The sequence below is a fragment of the Ciconia boyciana genome, chromosome 1 (assembly GCF_034638445.1).
Source record: "Ciconia boyciana chromosome 1, ASM3463844v1, whole genome shotgun sequence".
In the NCBI taxonomy this organism is placed as follows: domain Eukaryota; kingdom Metazoa; phylum Chordata; class Aves; order Ciconiiformes; family Ciconiidae; genus Ciconia; species Ciconia boyciana.
The window spans coordinates 191,635,848-191,653,418 of record NC_132934.1 but is presented as its reverse complement, the minus strand read 5'-3'; the positions used below and the strand labels follow the sequence as shown (position 1 = coordinate 191,653,418).

The 17,571-nt window shown below is 39.5% G+C and overlaps 1 protein-coding gene across 1 annotated transcript in view; it reads left to right on the top strand.

The window, feature by feature from the left end:
• The window catches only part of LOC140648508 (complement C4-A-like), a 49,031-nt gene that overhangs the window by 18,660 nt on the left and 12,800 nt on the right, over positions 1 to 17,571 (top strand). Inside the window, exons 13-30 of the mRNA XM_072854627.1 lie at positions 460 to 651; positions 2,011 to 2,160; positions 2,584 to 2,710; positions 3,081 to 3,152; positions 4,022 to 4,222; positions 5,146 to 5,257; positions 5,483 to 5,553; positions 6,498 to 6,637; positions 7,772 to 7,984; positions 9,256 to 9,307; positions 9,843 to 9,923; positions 10,984 to 11,187; positions 12,734 to 12,809; positions 13,198 to 13,354; positions 14,893 to 14,988; positions 15,314 to 15,482; positions 16,497 to 16,663; positions 17,111 to 17,269. Coding sequence (XP_072710728.1) covers positions 460 to 651; positions 2,011 to 2,160; positions 2,584 to 2,710; positions 3,081 to 3,152; positions 4,022 to 4,222; positions 5,146 to 5,257; positions 5,483 to 5,553; positions 6,498 to 6,637; positions 7,772 to 7,984; positions 9,256 to 9,307; positions 9,843 to 9,923; positions 10,984 to 11,187; positions 12,734 to 12,809; positions 13,198 to 13,354; positions 14,893 to 14,988; positions 15,314 to 15,482; positions 16,497 to 16,663; positions 17,111 to 17,269 — 2,439 coding nt within the window. The remainder of the gene's footprint in view (positions 1 to 459; positions 652 to 2,010; positions 2,161 to 2,583; positions 2,711 to 3,080; positions 3,153 to 4,021; positions 4,223 to 5,145; positions 5,258 to 5,482; positions 5,554 to 6,497; positions 6,638 to 7,771; positions 7,985 to 9,255; positions 9,308 to 9,842; positions 9,924 to 10,983; positions 11,188 to 12,733; positions 12,810 to 13,197; positions 13,355 to 14,892; positions 14,989 to 15,313; positions 15,483 to 16,496; positions 16,664 to 17,110; positions 17,270 to 17,571) is intronic.

Genomic DNA, 17,571 nt, shown 5'->3' with positions numbered 1-17,571 from the left:
ACTTTACACTGAATAATACTTTTTGAGTGAAACCTCCTGCTCCAACCCCTCCACACCATCTGAGAGATTCAGTTCTGACGACAGATTAAATAAAGCTGATACCCTCCTGGAGGTGATGACCTGTTACTGTAGAAGACAAAAATAAGACTGCCATCTGGGACCTCCTTTTCAAGCTGTAAGAGTGGGTGGAGGGAAGTAGATTTGTGTTTAAACCTGGGCCACAGGAACAGCACAGCCGAGGCTTACCACCATGCTTCTGTGCTAGAGGCACTGTGTGCTTGTCTTCTCCAGGCTACTGGTGCGCAGGTTGGGAATTAAAACTATCAGGTGTCATTAGAAGACAATAAATTTTAAACAGAAATGGCCTCAGAAAATTCTATATATGTATATATAAATACAATATAATGCCCAGTATAATGTGTATTCAAAATACTTGATTTCTGTTTTTCTGCCTTGCAGGTTGTGGCAAAGGGACAAGCTGAGCTTTTGGGAAGGGTCTCCTCCTCAAACAAAATAATAAACCTTAAAATCACCGAGAAGATGGTGCCTGCCTTTCGCTTTTTAGCTTACTACTTCATTGCGAATGAGGGCCGTCAAGAGATTGTTGCCGATTCTGTATGGGTGGATGTTATGGATGTCTGCGAAGGAAAGGTACTTTCAAAGCAATTAGCTTCTGTTATTGTATGCTGAAGTAAAAACAAAAACATGGATTATCAGCAGAGCAAGTGCAGGCCTAGGGTTAAAAAGTGAAAGACATGACGTAATTTTTCACTTTTATTGAAAAAGGGAGTTGTCAGGATTCTTGCTAAAAGGTATAACTGGGAAAGGCTCCCAGGAGTGATGGCAGAGATAGCCTTCTTCCACAGGACAGGTTGTGCCTCAAAGAGATGAAAAATATAGTTTCATACAGATAAATCCTCCTCTGCAAGTGTCTATATATTGGAAGACCACAGGGAGACACCATCAGAATTGTTGAGGGACAGAGTCTCTTTATAAATTTGTGTTTTTGTAGTGTGGTTCAGCAAATGAAAGAAAGTGAAGCAATTTACTGGAAAATTTTAAAAAAAGGAATTTGAAGTAATTTTCAAGCTTTTCATTCCTGTTAAAAGTAATTTTCTGAGATTTTTTAGCACTTTAAAAGCACTTAAAAAAAAAAAAGTTTACATTTAGAAAATGAAGTGTGGACAAAACAGGAGTCCCACTAAGCCTTTCTTTCACCTTCCTCCTCCTCCTTTTTTGGTACCATAAAGTAAAAAGGAAAAAATAAGAACTTTTTTTTCCAATAACATGCAATACAACTGCTGAAAAGTATCAGCCATCTTAAATGATTTTTTCACCCCTGAAAATGTTTGTTTTGGAAAAATAAGTTGATAGCCCATTGGGAAAAAAGTTTGCAGGAAAAATTATCCATCTCTAACACACAAGCCAATTCTTCGTTCATAAGATGACAAAACTCAGGAACATTCAAGTTCGCATTTCTGTTAATAATTCCCTATTAATATCATAATCAGCATGGCTACTTCCTCCACTGAAGCGTCCACATCAGATATGCACCAGATCTGAACTCAGTCATGGTGAAAAATTCATGTATGAGATAGAAAGGATGTAGTACTATTACAGACTGGTGTAAGTCAGTTAATTTTGTATGTTAATTAGTCTTTTGCTGTATTTCATGGTGATTTTGTTTCCACTGGAAAATGATGTTGAAGACCCTAGTTCAGCAAAGCCCTTACACATACTTTTAATTCCCATTGGTGCCTAAGTGGCATTGAAAGGCAGCATTCAATATCCTCCACAGACACATTTTTTAAGCACCCGCGTTGTCCTCCAGTGGGAGATATCTACATCTACATCTTCCAAAAGGCAGGATGCCAGGCAGAAACACCGCAAAACAGGACCATCCCCCAGCCTCTAACTGCTGACAGTCACAGCTAACAGTATTCCCTGCCCCAAGAGTCTTTACTTTTTATTAACAAATGTGACATTTTTGTTTCAATATTTTCTATTTAGATTAAAGTGAGAACAGAACAAGAGATATACAAACCAACAGACAACGTCAATTTGCTGATTGAAACAGACCATGCAGGAACAGTTGCCTTAGCTGTGGTTGATAAAGCAGTTTTTATTCTGAACAAGAAAAATAAGCTTACAGCCAAAAAAGTAAGATACCTGTAAGAAGAAAATATCATATCTACTAGCCAAGCAAAATTTTCCATGACTAATGAGAGGATCAAAATGTAATTAATGGCTATTAATTGTTTAATCACAGCTTTGCTAAATTTGAAAATGTTTTTGCTTTTGCAATTTAGGATCTATTTAAGATGAATTATATGTTTAATTTGGGGATTTCCATGCTACAGCAGACAAGTTTGGAAATGAAAAAAGCATTACTTGAAAGCATTCCCCAACTAAAACATCCCTCAGCTTTAATCTCAGTTTCCAAATGCAGCTTGTACCACCAGTTTGTCTTGCTTCCGCGAGTCAAAGGCTACAATAATTATATATATATATATATATTAAAAAAAAAAAAAACAAAACATTTTGCAAGGGTGTACAGTCCACCTATGCTATTTTATTTGGCAGGTGTTTACTGCTATGAATTCGTATGATCTTGGATGTTCTGCAGGTGGTGGTGCAGATAGTGTTCAAGTTTTTACTGATGTTGGTCTGGCCTTTTTATCAGATACAATTAAATCCAATATTCGGGAAGGTAAGTGCAATCTGTCCTTTACTTTAGATGTTTGTACAAGACCACTATAGATCTGGGGAGGCTGACTGCTTAAAAATCAGAATCATTTTATCATGATGTTGTAAGATCTCCCTTGCCTGTGGATTTTTCTTCTTCTGTTCTTCCACTGGGTGCTGGCAGCTCAGACAGCCCAGATCTTGGCTGCTGGTCCTTTGGTGTCCAGCTCAGCTGGGGCGGGCAGCAGGTGGCTAGGGCTGTAAGGTAACTCGGCAAACTGTGGATCTCCTGTGAATGAGATGGGTCCTAAAATGGGTCTTTCATGAATGACCTGAATGATCAGGTTGTTACTGCCGTAGTATCATGACCAAGCTCTTCTGTTCTGCTTTCCCAGGCTATAAATGCCTCCAGGTTAGCAGAAGGCAGAAGAGATCTTTGGATTTTCAGAAGCAAATATCAGGAATTGGTATGTCTGCTCATCTGGGTGGCCTGAAAGGCTTAGCAGGGGGAGGCAAAGGGAACTGGCTGGGATCTAGGGGCAAGAAGTGATGGGATAGTAAAGGATACCAAGATATACATAGTCCCAGTTCTTGCGTTGTGACATAACGTAGGACAAGTGTGTATACCATGCTGTGTGACCTGGTGCATCATCTATCAAAACAACTCAAAAACCAAAAACAAAGAGTGGCCCAGCTGCAAATGGAAACTAATTCACCATTTTATAATCCCAAATATGAAGTACTTCTACTAGATATCATGTCATGGAATCAGTCATGGCTTTAAAGTTTTGCAAAATTATTTGTGTGGCCAGAGATTGTTTTATAGGGCCTATTTTTTTTTCCTTAACATTCTGTTTTGAAGTTGTGCCAGCTCTGGTACTTTGTGCTCCAATTAAGAGAACAGCTAGTATAATATTTGGTCTAAATTAAAAAATAAAAAAGTTTACACAAATTGATACTGCCTTTCCAGAAGGCATGAAGGCTTGAAGCTGGGATCTTCCTTTGAAATTGGTCTCTTTATTCAAGAATGAGAACACTGCCATGGTTATTTCTATCAAGATATCTAATTCCAGTGTGCCAAGGAGGCATTTTTAATTCACTGTGTGAATTTGAAGAGAAAGCTTAGAATAGAATATCTAGGATGCCATAGGGCCCATGCTTTCCTCCTGTGTTTGTGGACTGTTTTTAGGATAGAGAACAGGTCCCTGGGTGAAGGTAGACTGTTGCAACAGCAACTGACATTAACTGCAAAGAATGACAGAAATGAGCATGATGAACACCTTTACGCTTATTGCTACTTCCACTGCACTAATGCTGGTCTTTAATTATATTGCAGTCAGCAAATATCTAAACACTGATCTACAAAAATGCTGTGAAGATGGAATGAAATTAAATCCCATGAAGTTTTCTTGTGCTAAAAGGCTAACAAAGGTGGCTGGCTCCCTCGAATGCAGAAACGCCTTCCAGGACTGCTGTGAGAAAGCCACAGCCCTCAGGAAGGAGGCGAAGCGGAGGATCAGAGTGGGCTTGGCACGATGTAAAGAATGGTGGCATGCAACTGCCTAAAGAAAAATACCCTTCATATGGTGACAAGGGAGGGTTAAGGGGCATTTAATGCTGTGGGGCCAGGGGGGAAGTTTTCACATCACCATTTCAGTGAGCCTGGTATAGTGCAGCACCCACACACCGTTGCATCTTCATGACTGTACACTGTGAAGGTGGGAGTGGGACGGGACAACTTCTTGGGGTGAGAAAAGAAATCGCTTTAGCCACCTTTGGCCCCAGGACAGCCTTACAGAGGAGCTGTCGGACCCTGCCTGCAGCCCGGGAGGCTGCAAACAGCAGAGCGGAGAAGGGGGTGGTTGTCTGTGTTCAGGGCTCTGAGTGATCTCGGATTCATGACTATTTTATTAGTGGTACTATCGTTACAGTACCTCCCAAGTACCTCCAAAACACTACCTGATGAGAAGGGGCCACTTCAGCCAGGGACAATTTTGTCTCTTTCTTCCTTTCTTCTCCCCGAAGCCTATCTCTGATCACACAAGAGCTCATGTCACACACACATCAAAAAAAAAAAAAAAAAGTTGAAAATGACCATATTCAAAGTGTAATTTCTGCTACCACTTTTCTCAGAGCTCCCCTTTCATGCTCTGTCACAAAAGTGGGACTGTGGGAACATCTTTGTTACACGTTACTAAAGGGGAACAATTTTCTTGTTTGGCAGCATATAGTTATTGAACTTGGACAGAAAAATTACCCTTTTGTTCAATTACTATCTTTGGTCATTGCTTCTCTTTTTTCAGCATTTTGTTTTTAATGCACAAGATGAAACCCAGGTGAAGTCCTTTCATTCAGAGTATTTTTCATGCTGCTTTCTCTCTGACAAACTGACTCCCTGCAAGACAGTGTAAGGTCAGCAGCCAAAGACTTCAGAATAGAAACCCCACTCTTTTTTTACAGACTATGATGACCATGAAGAAGTGTTTGATGAAATCTCTGTCAACTTGCGCAGTTATTTTCCTGAGAGCTGGTGGTGGAATTTTGAAGAAGTGAAAAACCCTGGAAACCATAGGTACTGGGTTACCTGACTAGGTGAATATGTCTAAATATGTACAGTAAAATGCATATAAATATCAGCTTTATATGTTATCCAATACAGAGGACTTCAGAATATTTGCAAGTACTTTGCCTCCACAACTGAGGGATATTTCTTCCCTTACAATACTCAAACTTCAGCAAATGACAATGTTTACATTTTATACATCCTTCCTAATACATTTTATTTTGTGTTTCTTAGTGTAGCAAACTTTGCTCCTGACTCTATAACTACCTGGGAAGTTCAGGCAATAAGCGTATCTCCCCAAAAAGGTATAAGTATTGGGTATTTTATTTTATTTTTTTGTATGGATGAATAGAGAACGTATATTTTTTAAAACAGAGACAGAATGTTATGTTGACAGAATGAGACAGTCTGTACTGAAAAACACAAAGTGTTTTGATCATGACATTTCTCCTCTCTTTTATGCCATATTAAAGCACAGCTAGAATTTAAGGGATAGATATATATTTATAAAAACAACATGAAATGGGCTCTGAAGGAGGATGGATTATACAATCAAAACTGTCTCCTATTCTATCAAAAAGATAAACCATCTAATTTTAGCTTCCACATGGCCAGAAAGCCACAAGAAAGGCAGCAGTAATAACACTGCTTTTGTTTTAATATTTCTGGGAGTGAGTTCTGGCCATCTCAGAGAAGCATGAAAGTTTGTGGTCTCTGGAAAGCCAGAGAAGAGAAGAGTGCCAGGAGACTAGCAGAGGATCAGCAAGGGCTGGGCACCAGAGAGCCCAGGTTACCAGGTGCTGCTCTCTGGGAGCTCCTGGGGATTGACCAGGACCAGGGGGGACAAAGGGTCGACCTGGTACTGCCCGCTCCCCTTTGGAAAGGGATGCTCATGCAGGGGTGCAGTGATGGGCATGGAGTGTGTTTACAGAAAGCAAGGAAAGGTCATTGTGTTTTAAACATGGCCTTTGCAGGAAAGCTGGGCCACATTTCACTCACAAAAGCTACAAACACTCCTGCCAAATTTTACCTATCGAAAACCATGGCAGTGACTCCAGAGGGCAAATCACCTACCCTTGAGATAGGTCGCTAGCACAGGTGAATTGAAATGCTTTCTGGATATGCCTGTCTACCTCTCCTGCTCTTGACCTTGGGGGAGCCCAGGCAATGAGTTTTGATTGGACATTTAACTTTTTATCAGCTGATGTTAAGTGTGTAATTCTCAACTCTGTTTTTTTTCTCATCCCAGGATTTTGCATAGCTGACCCCCACACCTTTGCAGTTTTCAAAGACTTTTTTGTATCCCTGAGATTACCATACTCAGTCAGACGACATGAACAACTAGAAATAAAAGCAGTGGTTTACAACTATCTGCCCAACGATCTCCAGGTAGTATTACCACCAACTGCTGTGCTATACACATTTAGCTAGCTAGATGTGTAGCTATATAATAATTTAATGTAAATGACCCAGCCACCTTTCAATGCCCTCCTATGGCCCAGACACGATGCTCCCATTTTGAAAGTCTCCCCAAGGACAGGATCCAGTTGTACTTACTAATCAAACTTACTGTATAAAACAGATTTTGTTTACTGTATTACACAGCCAAATTCCTTGTCTTTGGGTACATCTTCTCCCCCTTCATTGAAGCAACCAGCTACTTTTTTGCTGCCTGCCAATCTGGGCAACACCCAGCCGCTGATAAAGCAGGTACACAAGATACAGAAGTAAATTGTGATCACACAATCCAATATGTTAGCCACAAAATTTTTTGTGCATACAATGCAAGGCCACTTTTTGTCTGCATGTGACACCTACCCAGCTCTGCATATGGCCACAGTTGTCACTGGGCTTAGGGCCTCCATCATCCTCAGGCTGATGCTCTTTTTTGCATCTCTTCCCATCCCTCAGCCAGCTCTGCTTGACCAGCATCTTCTGAACTATGTTGAATGGTGTAGAGCTGGGCTGTATAAAATGTACTCTCCTTTTTACTTCCCTGTGGTTCAAGGATAGGCCAAAACTATATTGCAAATTCAGTGTAATGAAGAAATACTAGCCAATTTACCTTCACAGGCCTAGTCAACGTAGGTGAATGTTAACAGACCATGGGGTTATAGAACAATTCAGGCCAGAAGGGACCTCCAGAGGTCTCTAGTCCAATCTGCTGCTTAGAGATCCAGTTAGAGCAGGTTGTTCAGGGCCTTGTCCTGTCAGATATTGAATATCTCCAAGGAGGGAGAGTCCACAAACTCTTCGGAAAAGTTGTGCCAGCACTTGATCACTTCTTGGTGAAAAAGTTTTCCCATTTTATAAATGGAGAATAGTAGATTCAGGGAAGCAAAGTGAAAAACACTTTCTGTCTTGCAAAATGTCTGCATTGCTATTTCTTTTTTAAGCAAAAGCTAGTCTCCTGTTATACCTTTTTCTCATTTCCCATTCTTATCCAGACATGGTGGAGCTGGCGTATTTTTCCTGTGCGGTGATGCACTAAGCCTGATCACAGGCATTGCCTTGTTCCTGCAGGTTACCGTGACGATGGATGCAGTGAAGGGGCTGTGCACCGCAGAGGCGACGGAGAAGGCTGTGCAGCTGACACTGGTGGCTAAGGGGAACTCTGCAACACCAGCCTACTTCTCGGTTGTCCCTCTGATTGTGGGAGAAATTCCAATTACTATTACTGCTTTTGACACCGTTTCTAGGCTCAGTGACAGCATTAGGAAGAACCTCAAAGTTTTGGTAGGTATAACTAGTTGAGGGCAGGCACTTCACAAATACGTGTTTCTTGTCAAATATAACATTCACTAAGTGTGGAGCTCTTGTGGAGGGATTGAAATCGTAGAAAGATAAGGCTGGAAGCAATCTCAGGAAACCTGTTTCTCAGCAAGGATTGAGCTATAGCATGGGGAAGAAATTTAACCCTGTGTTGGGCTTGTGTGTAGTGTATACGGAAAGAATTGTTCTCTAAGGCAAAAAGACATCCTTCTACCCATGAGCTAGCAACAGCTTCCTTCATGCAGTCAGTGCCCATCTTGTAATCTTTAACTTCCACCTGCTTCCTTTTTCCCTTATGAAGCCAAGACTGAAGATGTCCATCTAGTAATATTTTGAGAAGGAAATACGCTCTGCTAGTCATAAAGTTAAACCTTATTTTATTCCTTCTAGCTAATGGATCTTCACTCTTTAACAATTGCATAAAACACATACAGGCAAACAAAGATATTGTGTTGATTATTTAATACCTTAATTCTCTTTCAAAATGTTGCAAAGGAGGAGCCTTTTAGAAAAGATGACTTTTCAAGACTCAACACTGACCAGCACAGACTCATTACAGCACCCAAGTAGCCCACTGAGGGGTATTTTCAATCCACACAAAAAGTGCAAATATGAGTCCTTGCACCATTAATGTCAGGGGATAGCCATGTAGGTAAAGATAAGGCATGGGATGCCAGGAACCTGCTTTTGTTACAGGCCATAACTTTTCTAGAGGTAGACATGGTCTCAGACTTCAATGCTACACCAAAACACTAAAAGTGTCTGTAAAAATAGCTTTATTAAAATAGAAACTGTAGGAAGAGGGATGTGTGGAAATCAGAAGGAAAAAAAGTTTAAGTTTTACCAACAAGATGAACTCAGAACTTGGTGGATTTCATAGATAAGAGGTTTATAAAAGTGAGTCCACCTGTGAACTTGACTTGCACAGCTCACAAAGTTGAGAATAAACTTTGACGTTTTATTTTTCTGGGTTAGTTTTGGTTAAAGGAATTTCATTCAGGGAAATATGTCAATAATAACAAAAAAAGTCAGGAGAGTTTATTAGCATCTCAATTGGGAGACTGAAATTCTGATTTGAAGCTTCAGTTTTACCTGGAGAGAAGTCTTCCTCCAAAATAACTTATTTCTGCCACCTGCTGGTCTAGTGCAAGGGTGGAGATTGCGGCTTTCATGCAGCTTAATTTCAAGTGTGAGTGCTTGCAAAAGTTTTGACTTTTCTTTCCTCAATTGTACAGGCTGAAGGTATTTTACAGAGAGAAGAAGAGACCATTTGCATTAGCAGTGGCTGTAAGTTACACAAAAGAATTAGATACAGATAAGGTTTGGGGTAGGGACAGGGGGTGTAAAGCCTGATGTGAATATCTGATGGGTGTAGTGAAATACTTCTTGACGTACAAACGTTGCTTTGGTTGACCAGAACTTGTCACAGATCTCTTCATCCAATACATAGCAAAAGACTCAGGACAGAAAAATAATTTAATTCTAAATGTTTAGAATTTATTTGTATTACTTCTGTGTTTCAAGGTAGCATTCTTTAAATATTAAGTAGGCATCTGTTCCATTTACTGATGGGTCTTAAAAGGTATTAAAAACAAGCCTCATTTCAAGCCAAAAAATATTGCTAATGATTGAAAATTAAATCAATTTAAGAAAGATAAGTATATTTCTTTTCATAAATTTACATTTAACATTTCTGATAACATTTCTGTCATAATTGCCATCAACCGTGAGATGTTTAATGAAAAGCATGTTTTAAAATTACATTGTATGTTTTTTGTTTAAAGAGTCTGGATGTAGATCTCTATTTACTATTTATTTGCAGTAAAGTCCCATACACTGGACCTGAACAGACCATCTGATATGGTACCGGGTTCTGATAGTCACGTGTTTGTTAGCCTGAAAGGTAAATGTAATTTTTTTGTTGATAATTTCTCCATAGGTGACAAGAGACATGCCCCTTTGTGCCGCTCATTCCTGAACGTTGAGTCTCCATTCCCTCCTAGTTTTTCTGCTATGACTCAAATGTTCTGTGCTACATGCCCAGGTCACAAAACAAAACAGCCCCAAGGCTGATCCAGTACCTTTCCTCTTTTTAATTACTCCTTCTCACTTGTATTGGATATAATAGCTTTATGCAGTCCGTCCTGCCTCACTGTGCCCAGGCTAACTTTATGGGAAGGCCAGAGGAGAAGGGAATAGTTCACCTTCTCTAATAACTCCACATTGCATGTAGGTCTGTAGAAATCCACTTTAGTCTTCAGAACTAAGGACACCAGACTCTGATGTATAAGTTCTGGAGAGTTCTGTTTTTCTAAAGAGAAGATAGGTACAATCATATATTCATTTAATCAAATAATCGTATACATATATATACTCATGCATATGTATTTTAAAAACATCTACTAGCAAGTACTCTTATTAATGATAAAAACATTTTTTCCTAGAAAATGTAAAATAATGCATTCTTGACACAAAGGCTTCCATTTCAAATCCCTGTTTTAAAGTATAGGGATGCTTGAATTCATCAAATGAGAAAATTGCAGAGAGAAAAAAAAAAAAACCAAACAAAAACCTCTGCACAAAATGTTTGGCATGATTAAGGCACAATCTTTTTGCCCTCTGTGGGAGGATCAGGTCTGGTTTGACAAGACTTTTCCAGCCTAAACCTGAAGCACCTGTCTTTCCCCCTTTCCTTGCTTCCCTGTCTCCAGTAGCCTCAGGACTCTTTCTCCTCCATCCTCCTTCAGTGCCCCAGCCCCTTTCTCCAGCTTTCCCAGGGCCTGGTACCTCATCCTTGCTCTTGTCCAGCTTTACAAAGTCTTAAGAAGCTGAAAATAGTGTTTAATAATGAGAAGTATCAGGCCATGCTGGAGTGTCAACCTATAGTTAGTATCACCTTTTTTCATGTTACACCAACCAGCTTTAAATACAATATGTACTATGGCTTGTGGTTTTTACAACAGGGAATATTATGGACGAGCCTGTTGAAAATTGTCTTAGTCTCACGGGAGTTGAGAAACTTATTCAAGTGCCCACAGGCTGTGCAGAGCAAACAATGGTGAAAATGGCCCCTGCAGTCTACGCTATTGAGTACTTGGATGCCAGTGAGCAGTGGGTGAACTTTAGTCCTGAACGGAAGGAGGAAGCCATTAACATGATTGAAAAAGGTATGCAGAAAAAAAAAAAAAAAAAAACAGAAAAAAAACAACAGAGACCAACTGACAGTCTTTGTTATCCTTTTGCATTGCACACTAGCCATGGCTACTTGCCAGAGGAGTGAGCTTCGTCTTAACACAGCGACGCAGAAATGCCTCTGACAATCTGCAGACAGACATGAGAAACAGAACTGGTGAGGGGGATTTAGGTGACTAATTGCCTACATCTGACATTGTACAGTATTGACATTCACAGTCCACCCCCTCTCTTGCCTCATTTAGAAGAAGAAAGTAAAATCTGAGCTGATCGATGTCAACTCTTCTCAGAGTAAATGGACAGCAAAGGCCAGTTGATCATTTCCTCCTAATGTAGATGTGCAAAATAGATCACGATGAATCATGTCCTAAAAATTCTTATTTCTCCCCATGGATTATAGACAGTGCTTAGGATGGCCGGCTGGGATGTAGGCATCTCTGCTGGAGATGTCTGTAGTTGGCAAGAGGAGTATCTCTAAGGAAACTCCCAATGGTAATCATGATATTGAGACTTTCTCTTCCACACTTCCGTATTCATTACATGAGCTAGAATGACTCCAACAGTCTTGGACCAACCCAGGGAGGGAGTCTCCTTAGGGAGAGGACAGCTGCAAGGCTGCTTCTTGAAGAGCCCACTCCAAGACATGATCCAAAGCTGGTGTGAAATGTACAGCAAAGCCAGGACCACAGCATGTGGAAGTGGAGGTGTTCAAGCTCACAGGCACTAGCACAGAGCCCAAGAGTTATCAGTAATGTAGCAGGTACAGCTGATCTTTCTAACTGTAATGGTGTGCACATGGCATAAAGCAATATAATGCACCTGTCTCCATGATCTTCAGATAACATGACACATTTCATCAGTGAAAAATAAGGGTATAAATAGAGATTAAAAACATGCTAACAGTTGCTGAATTGAGGTCTTTGCCTATTTATCTAAGATTGCCTAAAGCGACATGAGATCCTGCTGATGAGTATTTGGTATTATCAGCAGCATTTAGTCCCTATATCATGCTTTTATCGATTCTTATTGAAGTTCATTGGGGTAGAAAATGACTTATGTGGCTATGATACAGATTTTGTCAAGATAATACCAGTCAAGATCAGAGACCACACAACTCATGATTTCTAAGCCTATGCCTGATCCAAGAGATGATGTTTTGTATATTTTTTGATACCATGCACCATAAAGTCAACAGCTTGAAAAGTTGTCAGTAATGGGAAATAAGTTTCCCAAGATTCACTACACAGAAAATGCTTTCTAACTATAGATACTTGCAGTTTTCAGGTTATTCTCATGGCCTAGTTAAGTCAAACAAGACAGAGCACCTTCTAAGCCTAGTGCTTTTTCTGTGTCAAAGGCCTGCTGACCCAGTCATTTCCTCCTTAATGTACCAGTGAACACCTCCATGTACTCTTCCACTAGTCAATACTGAACATGTCCATGTTAATTCAAGTGATGTATGAAAATGCCCAAGAAATATGTGTATTCTCTGAACAGTTATGTGCTGTCCTGTTCATGCAGGTTATACTAGACTGCTTGAGTTTCAGAAGGTGGATGGCTCCTATGGAGCATTTAAAACAACCCCCAGTAGTGTATGGTAAGTAAGCGTATTTTTCAGGGTTGGGGTTTTTTTCCAAAATATTATCATTTGATGCATCAAAAGCTTTTCTGGGGGGATGGATTTTCAAAATCTGGTGGGCATGGTGTTGCCTGCATACTTTTGTCACAGATAGTCAGCCATGTAAGTCTCTGAGCATGTTTAGTCCTTGATGAAGGAGATTTATACTGATTTATACTATTTTATTTTGCATTTGCCACAGAGTAGAAATGTTCATGCTGATGTTGAATGATAACTCACTAGGTTCCAGTGAGTGCACTGTATTGAATATGAGTCTATGTACAAAATTAGTATGTTTCTTTTCCTGTCAATATACTCTTCTATAAATATATGCCAGCACAAGTTTGGAACATTTTCTTTTGTGCAGGTTAACTGCATTCATTGTTAAAGTACTCACAAGGTGCAGAGAATACATTAGTGTCCAAGACAGTCACATACGCAACTCGATTTCCTACTTGATTAATCAACAGCAGGCAGATGATTCATTCCATGACCACCACCCAGTATTGGACAGGACTATGCAGGTAAGTCATCCATATCTAGAAGAATCTGTTGCACATTTAGGGCTGCTAGGGATTGAAAGGAATATTGTGAGTTGTTAAGTAACAAGAAATGTATCTAAAGAAGAGAAATCTGTAATGTAAGAAGTACAAAATCTGTAATGTAAAATGAATTTGTTAAAACGCCTGTTAGGTTAGAGACGCATAGCTAGCACTTCACCACCTTTATCTTTTGATCCAGTCTTAGATAATTTTGCAGCTGACCTATGCCTCTAGAACACTTAGAAAATTAATTCTGAGATCTTTGTGCTTGGTAAAAAATTATGCCTTTTACTGCCAAAGGCAATAGAGCCATAGAATCTTAATTTAGTTTTGAAGGGACCTCCAGAGATAATCTAGTCCAACCCCTGCTCAGAACAGGTCTAGTTAGATCAGATTGCACAGGGCCACGTCCAGCTGAGTACCTCCAAGGATGGGGATCCCACAGTCTCTCTGGGTAACCTGTTTCCGTATATAACCACTGCCATGGTGGGGAAAAAAAAAAAATCTCAATACCTAATCAGAATTTCCAATTGCATATGTTAGGGTAAACATCCCCTATAAGTGTCCAGAAACACAAAATTATTACACTGTCCATGCATCTAGGATATGAAAATAATGTACATCTTCCAAAGTTCATTGAAAATGCAGACACCTTTGTAGTGATCTTATATGGAAAAAATGTATTGATTTTATTAATGATCTTTGTGAAATCACTAGTGAAGCTTTAACCATCACAGCCAGTTCCACAGTTAATGTAAACTGTTGGGGAAAAAAAACAGCTCAAGAACTGGCCAAAGGTTTTTTTGACTTGTGTTCATGCTGAGGTACTTTTTTCTATTTTACACCTGCTTCAGGAGCTGTGCATGATAATTTTGTATAGACGCTTAAGTCTTTGCAAGCAAACAGCCTATGCTCCTAAGGATAAACATTTGGGGCTAAGTGAAGAAGGTTGTTGTCAAAGGTTGTTGAAGATCCTAAGGTTGTTGTCAAACGAGAGCATGAGCAAAAGAATCACAAAGAATAGGAATGAAAATGTAGATCTTCAGGGAAAAGAGCTAATGAGGGCACTGTATTTAGTTTATCAAGAAGAGGAATAAGAAATGATCTAGTAATAGTGCAGAAATACCTTTACAGGAGAAAAGTTCTGTGTGTTAGAGTAGCAGAGACATGGAAAAAAAACCCAAACCACTAGTTCTTGGAAATTGAAGCCATGAATATTCCAATGAGAAACTGTAGATTTTTCACTATAAGTTAAACAATTAAATATTTGATTACCAGCTGAAGGACATAGTGGGTTCCTAATCTCTCAACATTGTTTAATGCAAACTGGCTGCCATTGTAGAGGATATACTTTAGGCAGACACAAGTTATTTGAGCAAAATTAAAAGGTAAAACGACAAGGTTTGTGGTCAGATGGTTTGACAAGAAGGTCCTTGACTTCATGAAAAGTGATTTTCTAAATTTAATCATAAGCATATACATGTATATTTAACTTTTCCTTTTCATGGTTCATCTTTCAGGGTGGCATTGGGTCAGCAGAAGAGGATTTGGCTTTGACAGCCTTTGTAACTATAGCATTGCAACAGACTCTACAGGTCTATGAGTCATCTGATGTGGTAGGAAGCCTGACTGTTTATCTTTAAGTCTGAAGGCTATTGCACAATGGCATGTCCACCCTACTATCTTAAAGTACTGCAAGTAAGGAGGTAAAAGTCTGTTTATATCTGTGGTGGATAAGAAAAGATACCGTGGCCTAATGTACAACAAAGTATTTCAAGCTACGCAGTCCATCATCAATGGCTTTAATCACTAAGCAAAAATTACTAAAATTGTCTCAGAAATTACTACAGTGAACTATTCTAATTTCCTGGTACTCTCACCAGCAGTAACTGTTAGTAAGTCTGAATGACCTTTTCAAATGGATCCATTCTCTTTTCACAGGTACAGGTGATTAGAGGAGCAGTGGCTTACATGAAAAATCAACTTTCAAAAAATACTAACTGCTATTCTACAGCCATCACTGCTTATGCTCTGACACTTGTGCAGTCTGATACTGAAGAAGCCCAGTTTGCAAAAGAGAAATTAAGGAGCTGTTCTGTTTTTGATGCAGGTACTGATAACCATTCTTAAAAATTCAGTTAGAAAGCGCTTTTCCTAATTAAAGCACTTTGAGCACTCTTATATGAACAAAACAAATTCAAATAAATGAAGACCATTTAATTTTATAGAAGCATGTATGTATACGTGTAAATATACTTAATTATTTAAATTACATAATTAAATATTTCAATGTTGAAATTGTAATATGTAATTTGTATAATTAATATCATTATAAAGTAACAACTTAGCATTGTGAAGTTTGGATTGTGATCTTATCTGATACTGGAATTGGAACAAAACCATGGTAAATAGTCATTTACTTTTTTGCTTCCCTTGCTGCCTACCAAAGTTTCCACACACTTAAAGTGCATTAAAAAAAGAAAAGTCCAAGCCAGCTGAGAAAGAATAAACTTTTGATAGGTAAATAGGAATGAACAGCTACATACGGGAGTAGTTCAAACTGGATTTGTGATCAAGAAGGAAGGTGTCTTTGAAAGTAGGCGAGCTGGAAAAGCCCCCGCCAGTTCTGAGTGCTTTGTTCCAGCTCCACATGGATGCCACCTCTTCCCCCTCGGTGTGTGGCTGTGGTCAATGCTGCCCCAGTTGGTTGTGTGGCTGCACTGCCATGCTACTAATTTCTCCCAATTCTTTTGGTAAATACATTATGGTTTAATAGCCATAGTTTAAGCATAGGGAATATGCTTCTCCTTAATCAAGACTGGACTTATGGGTGTAATTAATACTATTATCTTGGGGACCACCAGACACAATGCTATCACTCCATCAGATGGACATCACTGTACAATGGGATCATTAGACTGTGACGGCTGGATAAGTCAAAATTGAAAATTGTGGTTTTCCTTTTCCATTATCTCTGCTTCCCAACTGATTTGTTGCTCTCATGACAGCATCAGTGTCTTGTGGCTCCTCAGCGCTATGACATGAAATATCTACTGTGTAGAACAATAGTAATTTTGGGCAAACGCCTTTACCAAGGGGATTCTAGATTGAGTTATTCTTGCAGCAAAGCAGCAGCGCTACTGGGGAAATGGCAACGATGCAGTCTCAGTGGAAACCACTGCCTATGCATTGCTTCAAACATTGCTCTTGAAAGACATGGAGTATGCAAGGCCTATTGCTACGTGGCTGACGGAAAGAAGGAACTACGGTGGAGGATACTGCTCTACACAGGTGCCTGACCACCAGTCTGAGTGGAGTTTCAGGGGGAGGGAGGAAAACAGAAGCCCCATAAAGACTTTTTCATTTAGATTTGAAAGCATCGTAACAGTTAATCCTGAACTTCTCTGGTGCATGAAGCACTAAAGATTTTGGCTCATTAATAAAAAATGGGATAAAATAAAATGGTTATAAGCCAGCAAAGATTCTTTGTCTTTATGAAGACTTATGATAATCAAAGGTCAGAACTCCAGTGGTTTTAGGATTTTAATGCTAAAAGAAGAAGCTGGGAAATGAAACAAATAGTCTGTGCAGGCAGGAACAGACAGATACAGGAGAACTTCAAAGCAGCAAGAAACATAAAACTGAAGAATAGCGTCAGCTGACTGATCATGTCATCTTAAATATTGTTGAAATAACCTGGCATAATTGTTAGGTTTTTTGCATTTCTTTCTCACCTAGGACACAGTGGTGGCCCTAGAAGCTCTGTCAGCATACAGCATACAGTCATTGAACACTGAGTCCACCAACCTGACTGTAAAACTGGCAACACCTGGAAGACAAAAAGACTACAGTATTACTCTGACTGATACTGATGAAACTATTCAGAAGCAGCTAGAGGTACACAACCATCCATTGTTTCAAACTTTTTTTCCTCAAACAGGAGAAACATTGGATCAGCTGGCCTAGGTTTTCTCATGTTAAACAATCATGTTGTAGCTGGCTTATAATATTTTTTTAATAATTTAATCTGTAAAACAACAGAATCTTTTTAAAGAAAAAAAATCAACAGATGCTTAGCAGCACACTTTAGAGGCCCCTTCCTGGCTCTTCAAGGACTTTGGTGATGTGAATCTCCCTCAATAGTGAAGAGCAACCAGGATCCCAAGTCTTGCTAGGGAACGAGGAAGAAGGGGAATAGT